Source organism: Pelophylax lessonae, assembly GCF_965119305.1.
Source record: "Pelophylax lessonae genome assembly, chromosome: 3".
Lineage (NCBI taxonomy): Eukaryota > Metazoa > Chordata > Amphibia > Anura > Ranidae > Pelophylax > Pelophylax lessonae.
Window position 1 is genome coordinate 393,270,519 of NC_138770.1, and position 15,271 is coordinate 393,285,789.

Genomic DNA, 15,271 nt, shown 5'->3' on the forward strand with positions numbered 1-15,271 from the left:
AAGTACACAGAAAATCTACTTCACTGTGTCTCTTTATCTGTCCTTTATGAGTGATTCAAAATACTGAAGCAAGAGATAGCCAGGAAACTAGCATTTTCAGCAGAAAGACAACAATGACAGCCTCTATATTGTTAAAAAAAACAAACGTATTTGTAACATGCAAGTCGTATTTGTTCATTATTTAAAAAGTATCTGCATTTTGCTTGGCAGTGGTACAAAGCAAGTCTATGGGGTTGATCTACTAATAGCAAATAGACTGTGCACTTTGCAAAGGGCAATTGCACTCTGCAAGTGCAGTTGCTCTAAAGCTTAGTAAATGAGGAAAAGCTTCACTTTACAAAAAAAAAAAAAAAAAAAACACTGCATTTTTGCTTGCACATGATTCGATAACGGAAGTCAGCAGAGCTTCTGTTCATTTACCAAGCTGTGGTGCAACTACACTTGCAGAGTGCAACTGTGTAGTGTATTTGCCTTCAGTAGATCAACCCCTGTGTGTCAGCAAACTTTTTGAAACTAGTGCGCCTCTTGTGCTGATAATATTTTATCTTTACTTACTACATATCTAATATTGATTGCATACATTTAGACTACAAATTATTTTCTGTTTTTATGCAATAAATTAAAACACTACCATGGTGCCTATAAGAGTAATTTTTCATTTTAAATAGTTCAAATATATTTCCTAAAACTGTGGCTTTAGCTGCTCAGGCACCCCTGGCAGTGTATAGTTGGTCCTGACCACATTTTAGTCAGTGAGCCGCTGTTCATCAAAAGTGACCAAAAAAAAACATGTTTAACGATATAGTGTGTCAGAGATAAAACATAATATATATAAATATATATATATATATATATATATGTGTATATATATATATATATATATATATATATATATATACACACATACACACAGTATATATATATATATATTCCAACTGCTCAGGCACTGTTATAGTTTATCCCAACCGCTGTCACTGTGAATATGTACATGTAAATACAGATAAATGTACAAAAAGACATGAAATGAAAAATGATTGCTTACTGAATAAAATACATGTTTTAATTGGGTAAAGTTATCAAAATACAGCAGCCCACAGTGACCTCCAATAAGTTAATATTTTTCCAACAATCACTTGAATCATAACAGAGAGGCTTTTACCTAAGTTCAAATCTTTCAGGTATTTATTTCCATGGTAGATTAAAAAAAAAAAACCAAACAGCTACTGTTCAGTAGGCTTTATACCTCCCCAAGGATTGTCCCCTTAGTACGGGGGTGTCAAACTGGTGGCCCTCTAGCTGTCGCGGAACTACAAGTCCCATCATGCATCTGCCTGAGGAAGTCATGCTTGTAACTGTCAGCCTTGCAATGCCTCATGGGACTTTTGCAACAGCTTGAGGGCCACCAATTTGACACTTGTACAGGCTTAGCCAGTTAAAAGGATATTTTGAACCACTAATAACTTTGCACAAATAGAATATAGTGTTAATTTATTTTAAAGCATCCCTATCAAGGACCAATTTGCAGTTCATGCTTCCTATGCTACAAATATTCCTGTTTTTTTGATATATTGCACTGTTTTGAGCTCGTTACTGCGTAAGTTATACTATACTACATTAGCTAGCTTCTCACATGCTGTTTAATGTACTTCTGTCTTTTGTTTCCAGTGCTGGGTAAAAAATGTAAGTTGCATATAAATATATGGTTTAATGCCGAAAACGTTTGTTTATATAATAATTCCATCTGTACAGATATACAAGCTTAGTATATAGATACATGTCCTAATCTGTATAATTTTCTATGGTACCCATAAACCCACATTGAGTATCTATACAGAAATTAGATTTCCAAACATGAAGCTGTAGAAAAATTTAGGTTGAATTTTTCTAAAATTAACATACGGTGTGTATGTGTGCTTGTCTTTTTTTATGAACACAGTTAGATATAATTTAGGGAAAATTATATGATTTAAGTCTCCTTGGCTCTCTAACATTGCTGCATCACATGCAGAATTGACCTAGTATTGGATTACCTTACTAACAGATATAATCAATCACTGCAGAATAGCAGGGGAATCAATGATCATGTCATCAGTGCTTTTTCGTTCCCAGCTCAGTTGCTGCCAGTGCCCCTTCTCTAATGATCAGGATCAGTGAACAAATGCATTAAATCATCATGTCCCCTTTTGTCCACAACTCTCTTCATACACGTGTTTGATGAAGACAAAATGAGGGGACACTATCACTCTATGCTTGTACTTATTATTGCAAAGTACGTGGAAGAGAAGAATGGGTAAAGGAAAACACTGACTACCTGCTACTCCTGAAAGTATGCTTATTAAATAAAGTCATCAATGAAAGGCTTAAAGGGGAACTACTGTACAATGTTTTTTTAACTTTTTTTTCCTGTTAAGGTTTATAGGTTCTCAAACTGTGTTATATGGATTTTTAATATGTATACAATCTCTGTTTTACACATCAACATTTAATATATGACAAAGGATTTCCAAAGCACTGGGGTTAGAAAAAGAGGCGGGACAGGACTAGCTGCCGCCCATTTGTTTCACTTTTTCCTGGCTTTAACTTTGCACAGAGAAGCCCAATAAAGGATATGTCAATCATCCACTTGTCTGTAAATTGAAGCTTGATCAACAGAGCTTCATAAATAGCAAAGGGACATGTAACAACCTGCCAGAATCTTCAATTGGCCGCTCAAAGGGAGAACGCAAAATATAAATATGCATTATTTAATATTTACCTGACTAAAAAAATATTTTTTACTCTTGACCATATTACATAAAGGCCATATGTACAAAACCATTATACGTTTCATTTAGAACATTGGTTAGTTCCAGTGCACATGTTAAAATATTTGTTTTATAGAATAGTACAAAGGTTACGTAAAAAGTGCCTGTTTTACTCTCTACTATCTATTGCAAGGAAATTGTCTGCCTTTATAGAAGACCTGCTTGCCTGTCTCATGTGATGCCATTGTTTCACCAACCAAGCAAGACTACTGTTTGAAGTCACAGCACTGTTACATTTAGTACAAACCCCACTCAGAATGTTATCATTGCATTACACATACATTCTGTTCGGATAATGGTCAGTCTACAAAAGCATATCTGCTTGATCACTATACAAAAGCTGCTTCAGCTTTTATTAATTTTAAGATATCACAAAGGTTAACCACTAAAAAAAAAAATATTTATTTTTAGAGATGGTTTGTACCTTAAAACCAGGTTTCCTTCCTCTCTTCTTTGGAATTTTAACAGGTGGGATGGATCCAGCAGAGCCAGAATAGATATTATGGACTGTCATTTTCAGAGGACTGGAGTGGAGTGGGGGTCTCCCTCGTTTTCTGCCAGGAATTCTAGGAGATTGCATCCCCAAACGTTGATCTTTCACAGCAATTAAAGAAATATTCATGCACCAAACAAGACCTAATAAGGAAAATAGAGAGAAATATATATCCTATGTTCAGCAAAATACACATTTATGTTTGTCTATTAAATTGACATTGAAAACTCTGCAGGTATAAAGTGCCAAAGCTTGACCCTTACTACCTTCTGTACATTCCTATTGGCAAACAAGGCTGCCTATCATAGTAACGCATTATTAAGAATATTGGTGGGAACAGCAAGCTGAAAAAGATCAAGCATTCCACTGTAACAACTAATTATAGGCTCCTCCCTAAAAAGAGTGTTTTAGCTGAAGTCCATTATAAGTTTTCATGAGCAGTCTGGTGTGCGGGCATGAGCTGGTCACATGTGCAATCAGGAGCACTTCCTTACACACAAATAATGGCTATTTTCCTGATGGGCCCTGGATGGTGGTATCCATTTCTATGTAGGGAAAGGGATTTCCTAATTGGAAACAAATTAATTGGAGAAAACATAGTTTTGTTCGATTCAAGGTTAGTTTTACAGAAATTGTACAGTCCGATTGTAATGTGTTTGGTGAGCCTTAGGCCCTGTGTTACTAATTATTGCTTCTGTGCTTCTACCCAATATCAGGGAAAACACAAAAGGGTCTATTTAGAAAAGATTAGCTGGACAAATGTCACAAGCATTTTTCCAGGGTCTAAAAATGTATGCCATATTTCCCTAATCCTATTAACTTCCCTTGATCTTCCATTCCATCTAGTGGTCAAAATGTGGCATATTGTTTTTAAATACCTCAGTCAAAAAATATACTGCATTTTGGTCACTAAATGGAGCTGACGATCATAGGAAGTCAGTGAGTCATTGTGAGTAACTTGGACAATTGTATGTCATGTTCATCCAGTTAATGTTTTAGGAATAGAACCCATACTGTAATAAATCACTGAAGGCCAGAAATAAGCATTATATAGGTAACAGGAGCCTCCAAACTGTGGCCCTCTAGTTGTTCGGGAACTACAATTCCCATCATCCCTAGTCATGTCTGCGAATGTCAGAGTTTTACAATGTCTTATGGGACATGTAGTTCTGCAACAACAGAAGGGCCGTAGTTTGGAGATCCCTGGTATAGAATATCCTTTTTGGAAAATAAATAATCATGGCTGTATCCCCTTTTCTCTTAAAAAAAAACCAATGCATTTTGAAGATCAGAACGCTTAATACTGCAGGGGACTCTCTATACTCAGCATTCTTGAAATGTATTTTTATTCCCAAAGGAAACATTGCATATGATGTCTATCCAATATTCTGTACACTGCTGGAACTTGGAGTCTTTAGTAGTTTAAAACAATGAATCTCTGGATTTGTTTTTGCTTAGCACTGTAGAAATAACTGTGTTCTATACATGCCTTTGTATTTAAGATCATTTAGGCAATTTAGGATTTTCTTTCATTTCAGTTCACTCAAAAGACATATTATACACATAAATGTTAATGGGCAAGCATCTATTGTTTATTTAGTCTTTTTTTGTATGTTTGCTTATAGTTTTACTAATGAGATAATGGTAATTACTCGCAGATACATTTCAGAACTGTATGGCTAGCAGACACCATGTAAAAGAGGAGAACATTCATAAATCTTAGCACTTGTAAAGAGAAAAGGTTTAACTCTCACTGTGTGCTTTTAATTATACAGCTATATTTTTTGTGACTCACTGAAAGAAAAAAGTTTTACACCCATATCATTGCCCTTTATATATCAGCATCCCATTATGGTAAACTGTGTGTATTTTGTGGCATGCTGGAATATTTTATCTGTACATTCTTGGAATGTACAATTTAAAGGAATTCTAGGTAAAATCCTGTGATTAAAGTAGAGCAAGTTCCAAGAATCGTAGTAGTAAGCAAAATCATATTGTATTCTTCCTACATTATCTTTCTTCTACCAGAACCTTCCAGTCAGTCTACTTACCAGAGGTTTGGAGTGACAAAGCAGACAAGGTTATTTGCTTCATCTTTATATGTGAGATACACACTCATGAGCATGGTCAGTGGATTGTCTGGAAATATACGATGTAGGGCTTATTGCTTAAATATTACAACACATAGGGTGGATTTACTAAAATGGGAGAGTACAAAAACTGATGCAGCTCTGCATTGAAACCAATCTGCTTCCAGTAGTTCTGTCAAAGCATAATTGAACAAGCTGAAGTTACAAGGAAATGGTTGGGTCCCCACAGGGTGGAACTGTGGACATCAATTAATAAACGGTGCCAAGTCCTAATATTGAATACAATTAGTTTAACAGAGAAGATGGATTTCATAGGCCCCACAATTATAAATTGTTTAAAAATTGTTTAGCTTTATTCAACATAAACAATATTAAAAATAGATTTGTGTGATAAACAACATACAAAGTAGCTGGTATAATACCCAACCTAGGATGAAATCTGGGCCAATTGACCATACCTATTGGTAGAAATGCACATATATGCCTCAACATAACAATGGTTGTGGAAGGACAAGAAAATGGAAATGGTTGGGTCCCCACAGGGTGGAACTGTGGACATCAATTAATAAACGGTGCAAAGCCCTAATATTGAACACAATTCGTTTAACAGAGAAGACGGATTTCATAGGCACCACAATTATAAATTATTTGAAAATTGTTTAGCTTTATTCAACATAAACAATATTAAAAATAGATTTGTGTGATAAATAACATACAAAGTAGCTGGTATAATACCCAACCTAAGATGAAATCTGGGCCAAGTAGCTGGTATAATACCCAACCTAAGATTAAATCTGGGCCAATTGACCATACCTATTGGTAGAAATGCACATATATGCCTCAACATAACAATGGTCGTGGAAGGACACAGTCTGGGATCAGTAAGTCCGGAGCTCTATTAAAATGCAAGTTGAAGTTAGAAACTGATTGGCTATCATGGACAGTTGCACCAGATTTTTCACTCTACAGTTTTGGCAACTCAACCCAATAGGGTCTATAAGGTTCACTATATGGGATAAAAGAGAAGAATTAATTTAATTAGTCAGCTTTTATTTGATTGCAATAAACTGCAAAGTTTTTGTTCTGGTAGACTGCTATGAGTCTTGATATGCAGTGTCAAGTCACTCAATCATGTCAAAAACAACAGACAAACACAAGGGCGCACCGGCCTAGTGCATTATCCTTAAGGCAGGTTTATTAAAAGAAATAGATTAAAAATACTCACAAACGAGTTCTGGATAAAAAACACATCAAACAAAGTATAAAAGGCTCTGTAGGAAGAGGCGCTGCCTCGAAACGCATAAGCCTACACAGCCTCGGGGGACAATCGGATCCTGATCGCGATGCTGAGGATTTTATACTTTGTTTGATTTGTTTTTATCAAGAACTCGTTTGTGAGTATTTTTAATCTATTTCTTTTAATAAACCTGCCTAAACGATAATGCACTAGGCCCTTGTGTTTGTCTGTTGTTTTAGAGTTTCCAGACCACCCTGGTCTTGTGAAGGGGCTGCAAGGCTGAAGCATTCCAAAGTTGCCGTGTCAATAGTTCTCGACATCTGCAAGTTTATAGCCAAGCTGGATAGAGGATTGCACCACTCAGAGCGCAGGGGACAGGTGTTTTGCTCCAACGGTTTATTTGACTGAATCATGTCTGCAGTTTTTCGCTGAAGAACCCACAATACAGCTTCTGTATAATCATGAACTATCAATGAAACCATATGTATCTATGAAGCTAATTAAAGGACTTTGACTTGTAATAATTAGGGGTTCATGGTGTCATGATTTCTAAATATGACTGAGCCCTAATAGCAGTTCTGATACATTACATTATCTCTAATTATTGAAAAATCTACCAAAAAAAAAAAAAGACAAAACACTGAAGAGCACATTAAAAAGTGATCAGTCATGAAAATGATCCATATACTCTCAGCTGCCTTGTGTGATCTTTAAAAAGAACCATACCATAATGCAGAACAATTCTATTAGAAGATCAATATTATTCACTATACTGTATATGCATACAAACATGCACACCCAATGGATCTTGGAGAAGATCAATATCTTTGAATACCATGTCATTTTTTTTTTTTTTTGCAAATTAGATAATCTTCTTTTTCACTCCATTGAAATCACACTTATCCATGTGTTACACTTATCAATGTATCACACTTAATATGATACCCATACTCATTTAAACATTATTTGTGCAATGTGACTAGTAAAACTCCATATTAAATAGACCCAAACAACCATAAAGGGATCTGCTAGATTTGATAGTCTATGAACTAATTATTGACTGAATGTAAGTATGTTTTTCTTATTATTTATCCAAATCTGAATGATGATGTAACGTATATCGAAAATGAATATGAAGAGGCCCAAAACACATTTTGTTTACTAGGTGACAGAGGTGCTAACTTTACAAGATTTATTATTCTAAGTTGATAAGTTGTCAAAAGATGCCAAAACTGTAAAATATTTAAATTGAGTATGTTGAGAGTTATGTAAAGATAAGTGAAATACATTATTGCATTTTTATAATAAATTTACAATCATACACAGTTCAAGATGAGGCAGGGGAGATGTGGCTGCAAACATATTATATTTTAGTAATTGATGGCTAAGTAGTTTTGAGCTTTTTGCAAAGGTGCATGATTGGTGGAGTCAGCTCTGGTGGAGTCAGGCAAGTGTCCAGCATTTCTGTTTGTAAATTTGGCCCTAAATGTAACCCTATCTGTGACGGTGGCGGGTATGAGACCCCTGGCCTTCTCATCCACCTCGTGACCAAAGACCAAGCAATCTCACACCCTGCCGTCACTTGCGTAACAATGCCGCTCTCAGCTGCACCCAGCACCCAGATTGTCCAGCTTGCGGGACCACAATCTAGATGCCAGCAGACTGAGAGCGATTGTCACTGGGTTAATTAAACGATTAACCCTTTCTCTGCCACCACCGCTACGTTTGAGCTTAGCGGACGCTCGTAATTTTACAAATATCAATTATGACTTTATAATAACCGTCTGTAACACACTGTCACCTCAGACCAGAATGTTTCAGATAGGTTGATCTAAACAGTACAAATATCAATTATGACTTTAGAATAACCGTCTGTAACACACAGTAGCGCGCTTCAGGAGGCAGGTTCGTTTTGGTCAAGTTGCGTTTTAGAGCTTAGAGACAAAGTTTAACACTTTTCAAAATAAGGTTTAATTATAAGAAAGGTTAAAAATTGGTGCGAATAAAAATATTTACAGAAAAATGGGTTACAAAGAAATGGAGACACAATACAGCAATTTAGAAATAGGAGAATAAAAGAATGAAAATACTTGCATTAAAACAGTCCTGGTATTACCTTAGTTTCAGAAACTGAACATGCGGTCGGTCCTCTCTTAAAGCGATGTTATTGCCTCGATGGTAGAATGAGAACTGAGAACTCTCTCAGTCCCTGTCTTTTTCTCTGACCCTCCAGGGGGTGTCACCAGAAGCACTCAGCCAATGGCTCTGAGTCTATAAACTGCTAAGTGACCTCCCGCTTTGACAGATTCATAAAAGCACTCATATCTGGAGATATGAAACGGTTACACGCTTGAAACCGATATTTCATGGTCCGGTTTGGAATGTCCTATCTTTAGACACTAAACATGGGTTATTTTGGAATAACCTCTGACCTGTACGGCATTGGATCGCTAGCTTGCCTTTCCTAGGCATGACGGTGTCCGTGTTGGGACTTAATTAGATTGGTATTTTATGGGGCACCCAAATATCTACTTTTTGTTAATATGTTATGTTCGGGTAAGAAGATATGATTTGAGCACGGATTGTGAGATGTAACTTAACAGTTTGGCTTTGGGAATTTACAAGCAGTTTCACTGGACATCTAATCTGACCTGCTGTCCTCGGAGACACAACTCCTGCTTGGTCAAGCCGCTTGTGTATATTGAAGGTGAGAAACCTGGCATTCAGTGACACTAACTGAGGTGGGGTGGGGGTGGATGAGTGCCTTTTGGTTCCACTGATTAGCGAAAGGTGGGGGGGGGCTACTTTCGCTCAAGGAGCCTGGGTCACTAAACAAAATGGATGTCGAGAGGACAAGATGGTGTCCGGACACTCAACACCATTACACCTCCCCTTCTTGTGGGCGCATAGGCGGGGAATTACAATTTCCTGCCGGACGCAACCGACTCCTGCGGCTCGGCTTGACGCGACAAACCCTCAGCGTTACCATGGGTGCTACCTTTCTTATGCTGGATGGTGAAATCGTATTGCTGGAGACTTAAGCTCCACCGAAGTAGTTTGCCGTTCTCCCCAGCAACACGATTTAGCCAGCTTAGGGGATTGTGATCGGTGATCACAGTGAAGTGCCGTCCATATAGGTACATCTGCAACTTCTGGAGGGCCCACACGATCGCAAGACACTCCTTTTCGATTGTGGCGTATGCTACTTCCCTGGGGAGCAGCTTCCGGCTCAGATAGAGGAGGGGATGTTCCTCTCCAGCATCATCCACCTGGCTCAGGACTGCACCCAATCCCTATGCAGAGGCATCAGTCTGCACTAGGAAGTGACGGGTGAAGTCTGGAGCCTGTAGCACAGGGGCGCTGGCCAGCACCTCTTTCAAGGCCTGAAATGCCCTTTCACACTCTGGTGTCCATGACACCATCTATGGCAGTTTCTTTTTGGTTAGGTCAGTCAGGGGTTTTGCCAGGCTACTGTAGTTACAGACAAACTTCCTATGGTAGCCAGCCGTTCCCAGGAATGACATAACCTGCTTTTTGGTTTGAGGGGTAGGCCAGGCCAGGATGGCCTCAACCTTCCCTATCTCGGGTCTCAAGGTTCCGCCTCCTACCTGGTGTCCCAAGTATTGGACATCAGTCATGCCTATCTGACACTTGCTGGGTTTGACAGTCAGATTGGCATCTGTCAGTCGGTCCAGGAGTTCTGACAAGTGCCCCAGGTGGTCTTCCCAGGTAGGGCAGAACACGGCAATGTCATCCAGGTAGGCAACGGCAAAGGTTTCCATCCCCCCCAGTAAGTCATTCATGACCCTTTAGAAGGTGGCTGGGGCATTCTTCATCCCAAACGGCATGACCGTAAATTCGAACAAGCTGAATGGGGTGATGAAGGCCGACTTTTCCCGTGCCTCAGGGGCTAGAGGAATTTGCCAGTACCCCCTGCTTAGATCCATGATTGTGATATAGCAGGCAGCCGCCAGCCTATCCAACAACTCATCAATCCGTGACATGGGGTAGGCGTCTGCAGTGGTGATTGCATTCAGCTTCCGGTAGTCCACACAGAACCTGGTTGTCTGATCCTTTTTGGGGACCAGGACGACTTGTGACGCCCAGGCCCTGTGGGACTTCTGAATCACCCCCAGCTGCAGCATTTCATCCACTTCCCTTTTCATGTCGGCCAGCACCTCTAGAGAGACACGATAGGCCGACTGTTTAATGGGAGGATGTGTCCCTGTATCCACCTGGTGGAAAGCGAGGGGTGTCCTCCCAGGTTTTCCCGTGAACCTGCTGCTATACACTGCCAGTACGCTCTGCAGTCCCGGTACCTGTGAGGGGGTCAGATTGGAGTTTATTGGGAGGGCCGAGTCCCCCTCCTTGGTGTCAGCGAGCAGGTCTAAAAGGGAATCAGCCTCCTCAGGCTCGGGCCTGCTGCAGACTGGCAGGGCATAGGCCGTGCGCTCATGATGGGCTTTAATCATGTTCACATGGAAGGCCTTTTGCTGTCTATTCCCCTCTCCCAGCCTGACGAGGTAAGTGACATTATTCAGCCGCTGGGTGATGGTGCACGGGCCTTCCCATGCTGCTTGGAGTTTGTTCTGCCGCAGGGGAAGCAGAACATACACCTGCTGATCAACGTTGAATGTCCGCTCCCTAGCCTTACGGTCATACCAACGCTTCTGCTTGGTCTGGGCCTGGGTCATGTTTTCCCATACAATTCCCACCAGCGTCTCCATTTTGTCTCGGAATTTTAGGACATAATCCACAACAGAGACTTCTGGGTCAGCAATTTTGCCCTCCCAAGTCTCCCGGATTAGGTCCAGGGGCCCTCTTACCCTCCGTCCGTACAGCAGTTCAAACGGCGAAAAGCCGGTGGACTCCTGGGGCTCCTCTCTGTAAGCAAACAGCAGATGAGGCAGATATCGTTCCCAGTCCTTCCCTTGTGACTCCACAAAGGTGCGCAACATTTGTTTTAGGGTCCCATTGAAACGCTCACACAAGCCGTTGGTTTGGGGATGATAAGGACTGGCCATGATATGCGTCATCTGTATTTTCTGATAGAGAGCTTGCATCAAGTCCGACACAAACTGAGGGTCCTTGATCGCTAATGAGCTCGGCTGGGAACCCCACTCTTGTGAAGATCCCCAGCAGAGCATCAGCGACCTTATCTGCTCAGAGGGAGGAGAGAGCCACAGCCTCTGGATAACGCATGGCATAATCGACAACTGTCAGTATATAACGTTTGCCTGAACTGCTAGGGATGGCTAGGGGCCCAATGATATCCACTGTCACCCTTTTAAAAGGTTCGTCAATCACAGGCAAAGGTTGTAGTGGGGCCCTGTGTACCTCTCCTGCCTTGCCAACTCACTGGCAGACAGCACAGGACCGACAGTAGTCAGCTATGTCCGCGAACATGGTAGGCCAATAAAAGGTATGTATCAACCTCCCTCGTGTCTTAGTGATCCCCAAGTTCCCTGCTAGGGGAATCTCATGAGCCACTTTCAGCAATTGCCCCCTGAATTGACTGGGTACAACAAGCTGTCTTCTACCTAGGTTACACTGGTCTTTTCCTGCAGGAAAACCCTCTCTGTACAGTTTCCCTTTGTCCCAGTAGACCTTCTGTTTGTCATTCTCGGTAGGGGGGCAATCAGCTACACTCCTCAGCTGCTCTAGGGTTTGGTCTGTCTGCAGTGCTGTCTCAAAGGCAGTACCACAAGTCCCAGCTAGCAGTCCTGTGGCGAACATGGAGAGCTGCTGAGGCTCACCAGAAGTGGATTCCACTGGGTCAGAACAAGGGGAGGGCACAGCGACCTCTTCCTGCTGTTCTGCGACCAGGGCCTGCATCTCCGCCGCCTTTGCCGCACTGCAAGTGACCACCAATATTGGCACGACATCATTATCACTATCATCAGCATTATTAGCAACATCATTTTCATCATCAACATTTCCATCATCACTAATATCATCATCATCAACATTATTTGCATAATCATTAGCCTCATCATAAACATTACTACAGTATACCCCTGGTAACTTCACAGGCAAGAGGGCCTCCTTTCCTTCTTCAACAGATGGAGGACCTGGTAATTCAACGCTACCCTTCCCCTCCCTCTGTCCATCCATAGGTTGCCCAGACATTAACCCAACATCTGCACACAGTACCTTGTTAAGTCCAGAGAGTTCCGTGGGGGCATCAAGGGGTCTCTTAGCAGGGGTGTAATAAGAAACAAGGGTACCTAAATCGGCACCCAACAAAACAGCTGTGGGGATTTCCTCAGAGACTCCCACCTCCCTCATCCCACTTCCTGCCCCCCAATCAATGAACACATAGGCGTGGGGTATGCGGGAACGGATGCCCCCAACTCCGGTGAGGGTAAGAAACTTCTCTGGGATGATGTCAGTTTCATTTATCACCTCTGGTCTGACCAAAGTGACTTCAGCTCCGGTGTCACGAAACCCAGTTACAGTCCGGTTGCCTATGATGACTGGCTGCAAATTGGCATTGTTTTCCTGAGGTTTCCCACTGACGAACCGCACGGCAGCAGGGTTGCTGGCCGGGTAGCCAGATGATGTCGTCTTTTTCTGCTCAGGGCACTGCGTCCTGAGATGGCCGGCTTTTCCACAGGCGTAACATCTGAGGTTGTCAGTCAGGAATGCCTTGGCACCAGGAACTGCAGGGGCTGGTTGCTGGTGAACGTGACTCCTAGGTGCAGGAGGTGTTTCCATGTGTGATTTCCCTCCTTTCGCACCATACAGAGGAGCCTTGCGATGGTCAGATACCCGAGTGTGGATGTAGGTATCTGCCACTTCTGCTGCTTCTTGGGCAGAGGCTGGCTTTCGTTCCAGCACAAACTGTCTGACGTCTGTAGGACAGATGTGCAACAATTGATCTCCAATCATGAGATCCTCCAGGGACTCAAACGTAATGGCCTTCAAGCCCTTAGCCCACTGACGGAACGGGGTGCGTAAGCGGCTTACCACATCCATATATGAGTCCCCAGGTCCCTTTTGCAGGGACCTAAATCGCTTCCGGTACACTTCCGGGGTTAACTGGTACTTTTGGGTGATTGCAGCCTTGATGGCCTCATAATCACCATCCTGTTCCGTTGGCAATTCGACGTAAGCGTCCAGGGCCTTGCCTCGCAGCCCTGGCGTCAGGTACCGGGCCCATTGTGCTTGGGGCAGCTGGTACTGACGGCAAGTCTTTTCAAACGACAGCAGGTACACAACAATGTCACTGTCCTTTTCCATGACTGGAAATTTGGCTGCCGGGCTCCCAAGCAAAGAGGTATCCCTGTGCTCTAGGGATCCGAGGTTCTGAGACTGGGGCTTCGGCGGGAGCTTAGCCATCTCCAGTTCGTGCCGACCATTAGCCTCCCTCTCCCTCTCAGCAGCCTCTCTCTCTCAGTCGCAGCCTGTCATTCCGCAGCCTCTCTCGCAGCCCTGCGCTCTGCTCTCTCAGCCTCTCTTTCAGCCTGGCGTTCTAGAAACTGCAGGTAAGCCATAGGATCCATCTCCTTGACACGTTGCAGCGTTTCCTGCATTAGAGGAGAGTCTATGCTGGTTGCAGGCAAGCTGGGGCTGGTCTGCTCATGCTGTGGCGTGGAGGTGACATCCAGTGATACCCCAGGGTCAGTCTCTGCTGGCCCATCCTGCGCGGCCGTTCCTGAATCACTGGGCTCTGAAGAAACAGAAGCCTCTTCCTCTGGTTCTGCCAGATTTCAGCTTGCCTGGATATCATTCTCCTGCAGGGCATGAATCATTACTTCACGAGTTTTGCCACTGACGTCAAGTCCTTTTGATGTGCACTCCATAGCAAGTTCATTTTTGTTCATTTTCTTATATTCCGATAAACCAGGCATGTTTGCAAGCAGAAAAGATAGAGCATAAAGCAAAGATAGGAAAGAGCTGTAGAAAGTAGAGATTGCTGTATGTCTCTTTTAAAAAAACAAAAAATATGCACCAGTTTGTCTCTAAGGACTGCTTCCACAACCGTTACAATCCTTCAGTGCAGAGCTTATTCCTAACAGTGCACTGAATGCTCTTAAATGCAAGACTATCCCACGTACGCTGCCAGCCAATATGTGACGGTGGCGGGTATCAGACCCCTGGCCTTCTCATCCACCTCGTGACCAAAGACCAAGCAATCTCACACCCTGCCGTCACTTGCGTAACAATGCCACTCTCAGCTGCACCCAGCACCCAGATTGTCCAGCTTGCGGGACCACAATCTAGATGCCAGCAGACTGAGAGCGATTGTCACCGGGTTAATTAAACGATTAACCCTTTCTCTGCCACCACCGCTACGTTTGAGCTTAGCGGACGCTCGTGATTTTACAAATATCAATTATGACTTTAGAATAACCGTCTGTAACACACTGTCACCTCAGACCAGAATGTTTCAGATAGGTTGGCCTAAACAGTACAAATATCAATTATGACTTTAGAATAACCGTCTGTAACACACAGTAGCGCGCTTCAGGAGGCAGGTTCATTTGGGTCAAGTTGCGTTTAAGAGCTTAGAGACAAAGTTTAACACTTTTCAAAATAAGGTTTAATTATAAGAAAGGTTAAAAATTGGTGCGAATAAAAATATTTACAGAAAAATGGGTTACAAAGAAATGGAGACACAATACAGCAATTTAGAAATAGGAGA

General features: G+C 42.1%; 1 protein-coding gene across 5 annotated transcripts in view; it reads right to left on the reverse strand.

Annotated features, from left to right (window-relative positions):
* The window catches only part of SCML4 (Scm polycomb group protein like 4), a 177,465-nt gene that overhangs the window by 57,544 nt on the left and 104,650 nt on the right, over positions 1–15,271 (reverse strand). For all 5 annotated transcript variants that reach the window (XM_082249221.1, XM_082249222.1, XM_082249220.1 and 2 more), the window contains one exon: positions 3,229–3,440. In XM_082249221.1, the coding sequence (XP_082105347.1) occupies positions 3,229–3,426 (198 nt within the window). In that variant the 5' untranslated portion in view covers positions 3,427–3,440. The remainder of the gene's footprint in view (positions 1–3,228; positions 3,441–15,271) is intronic.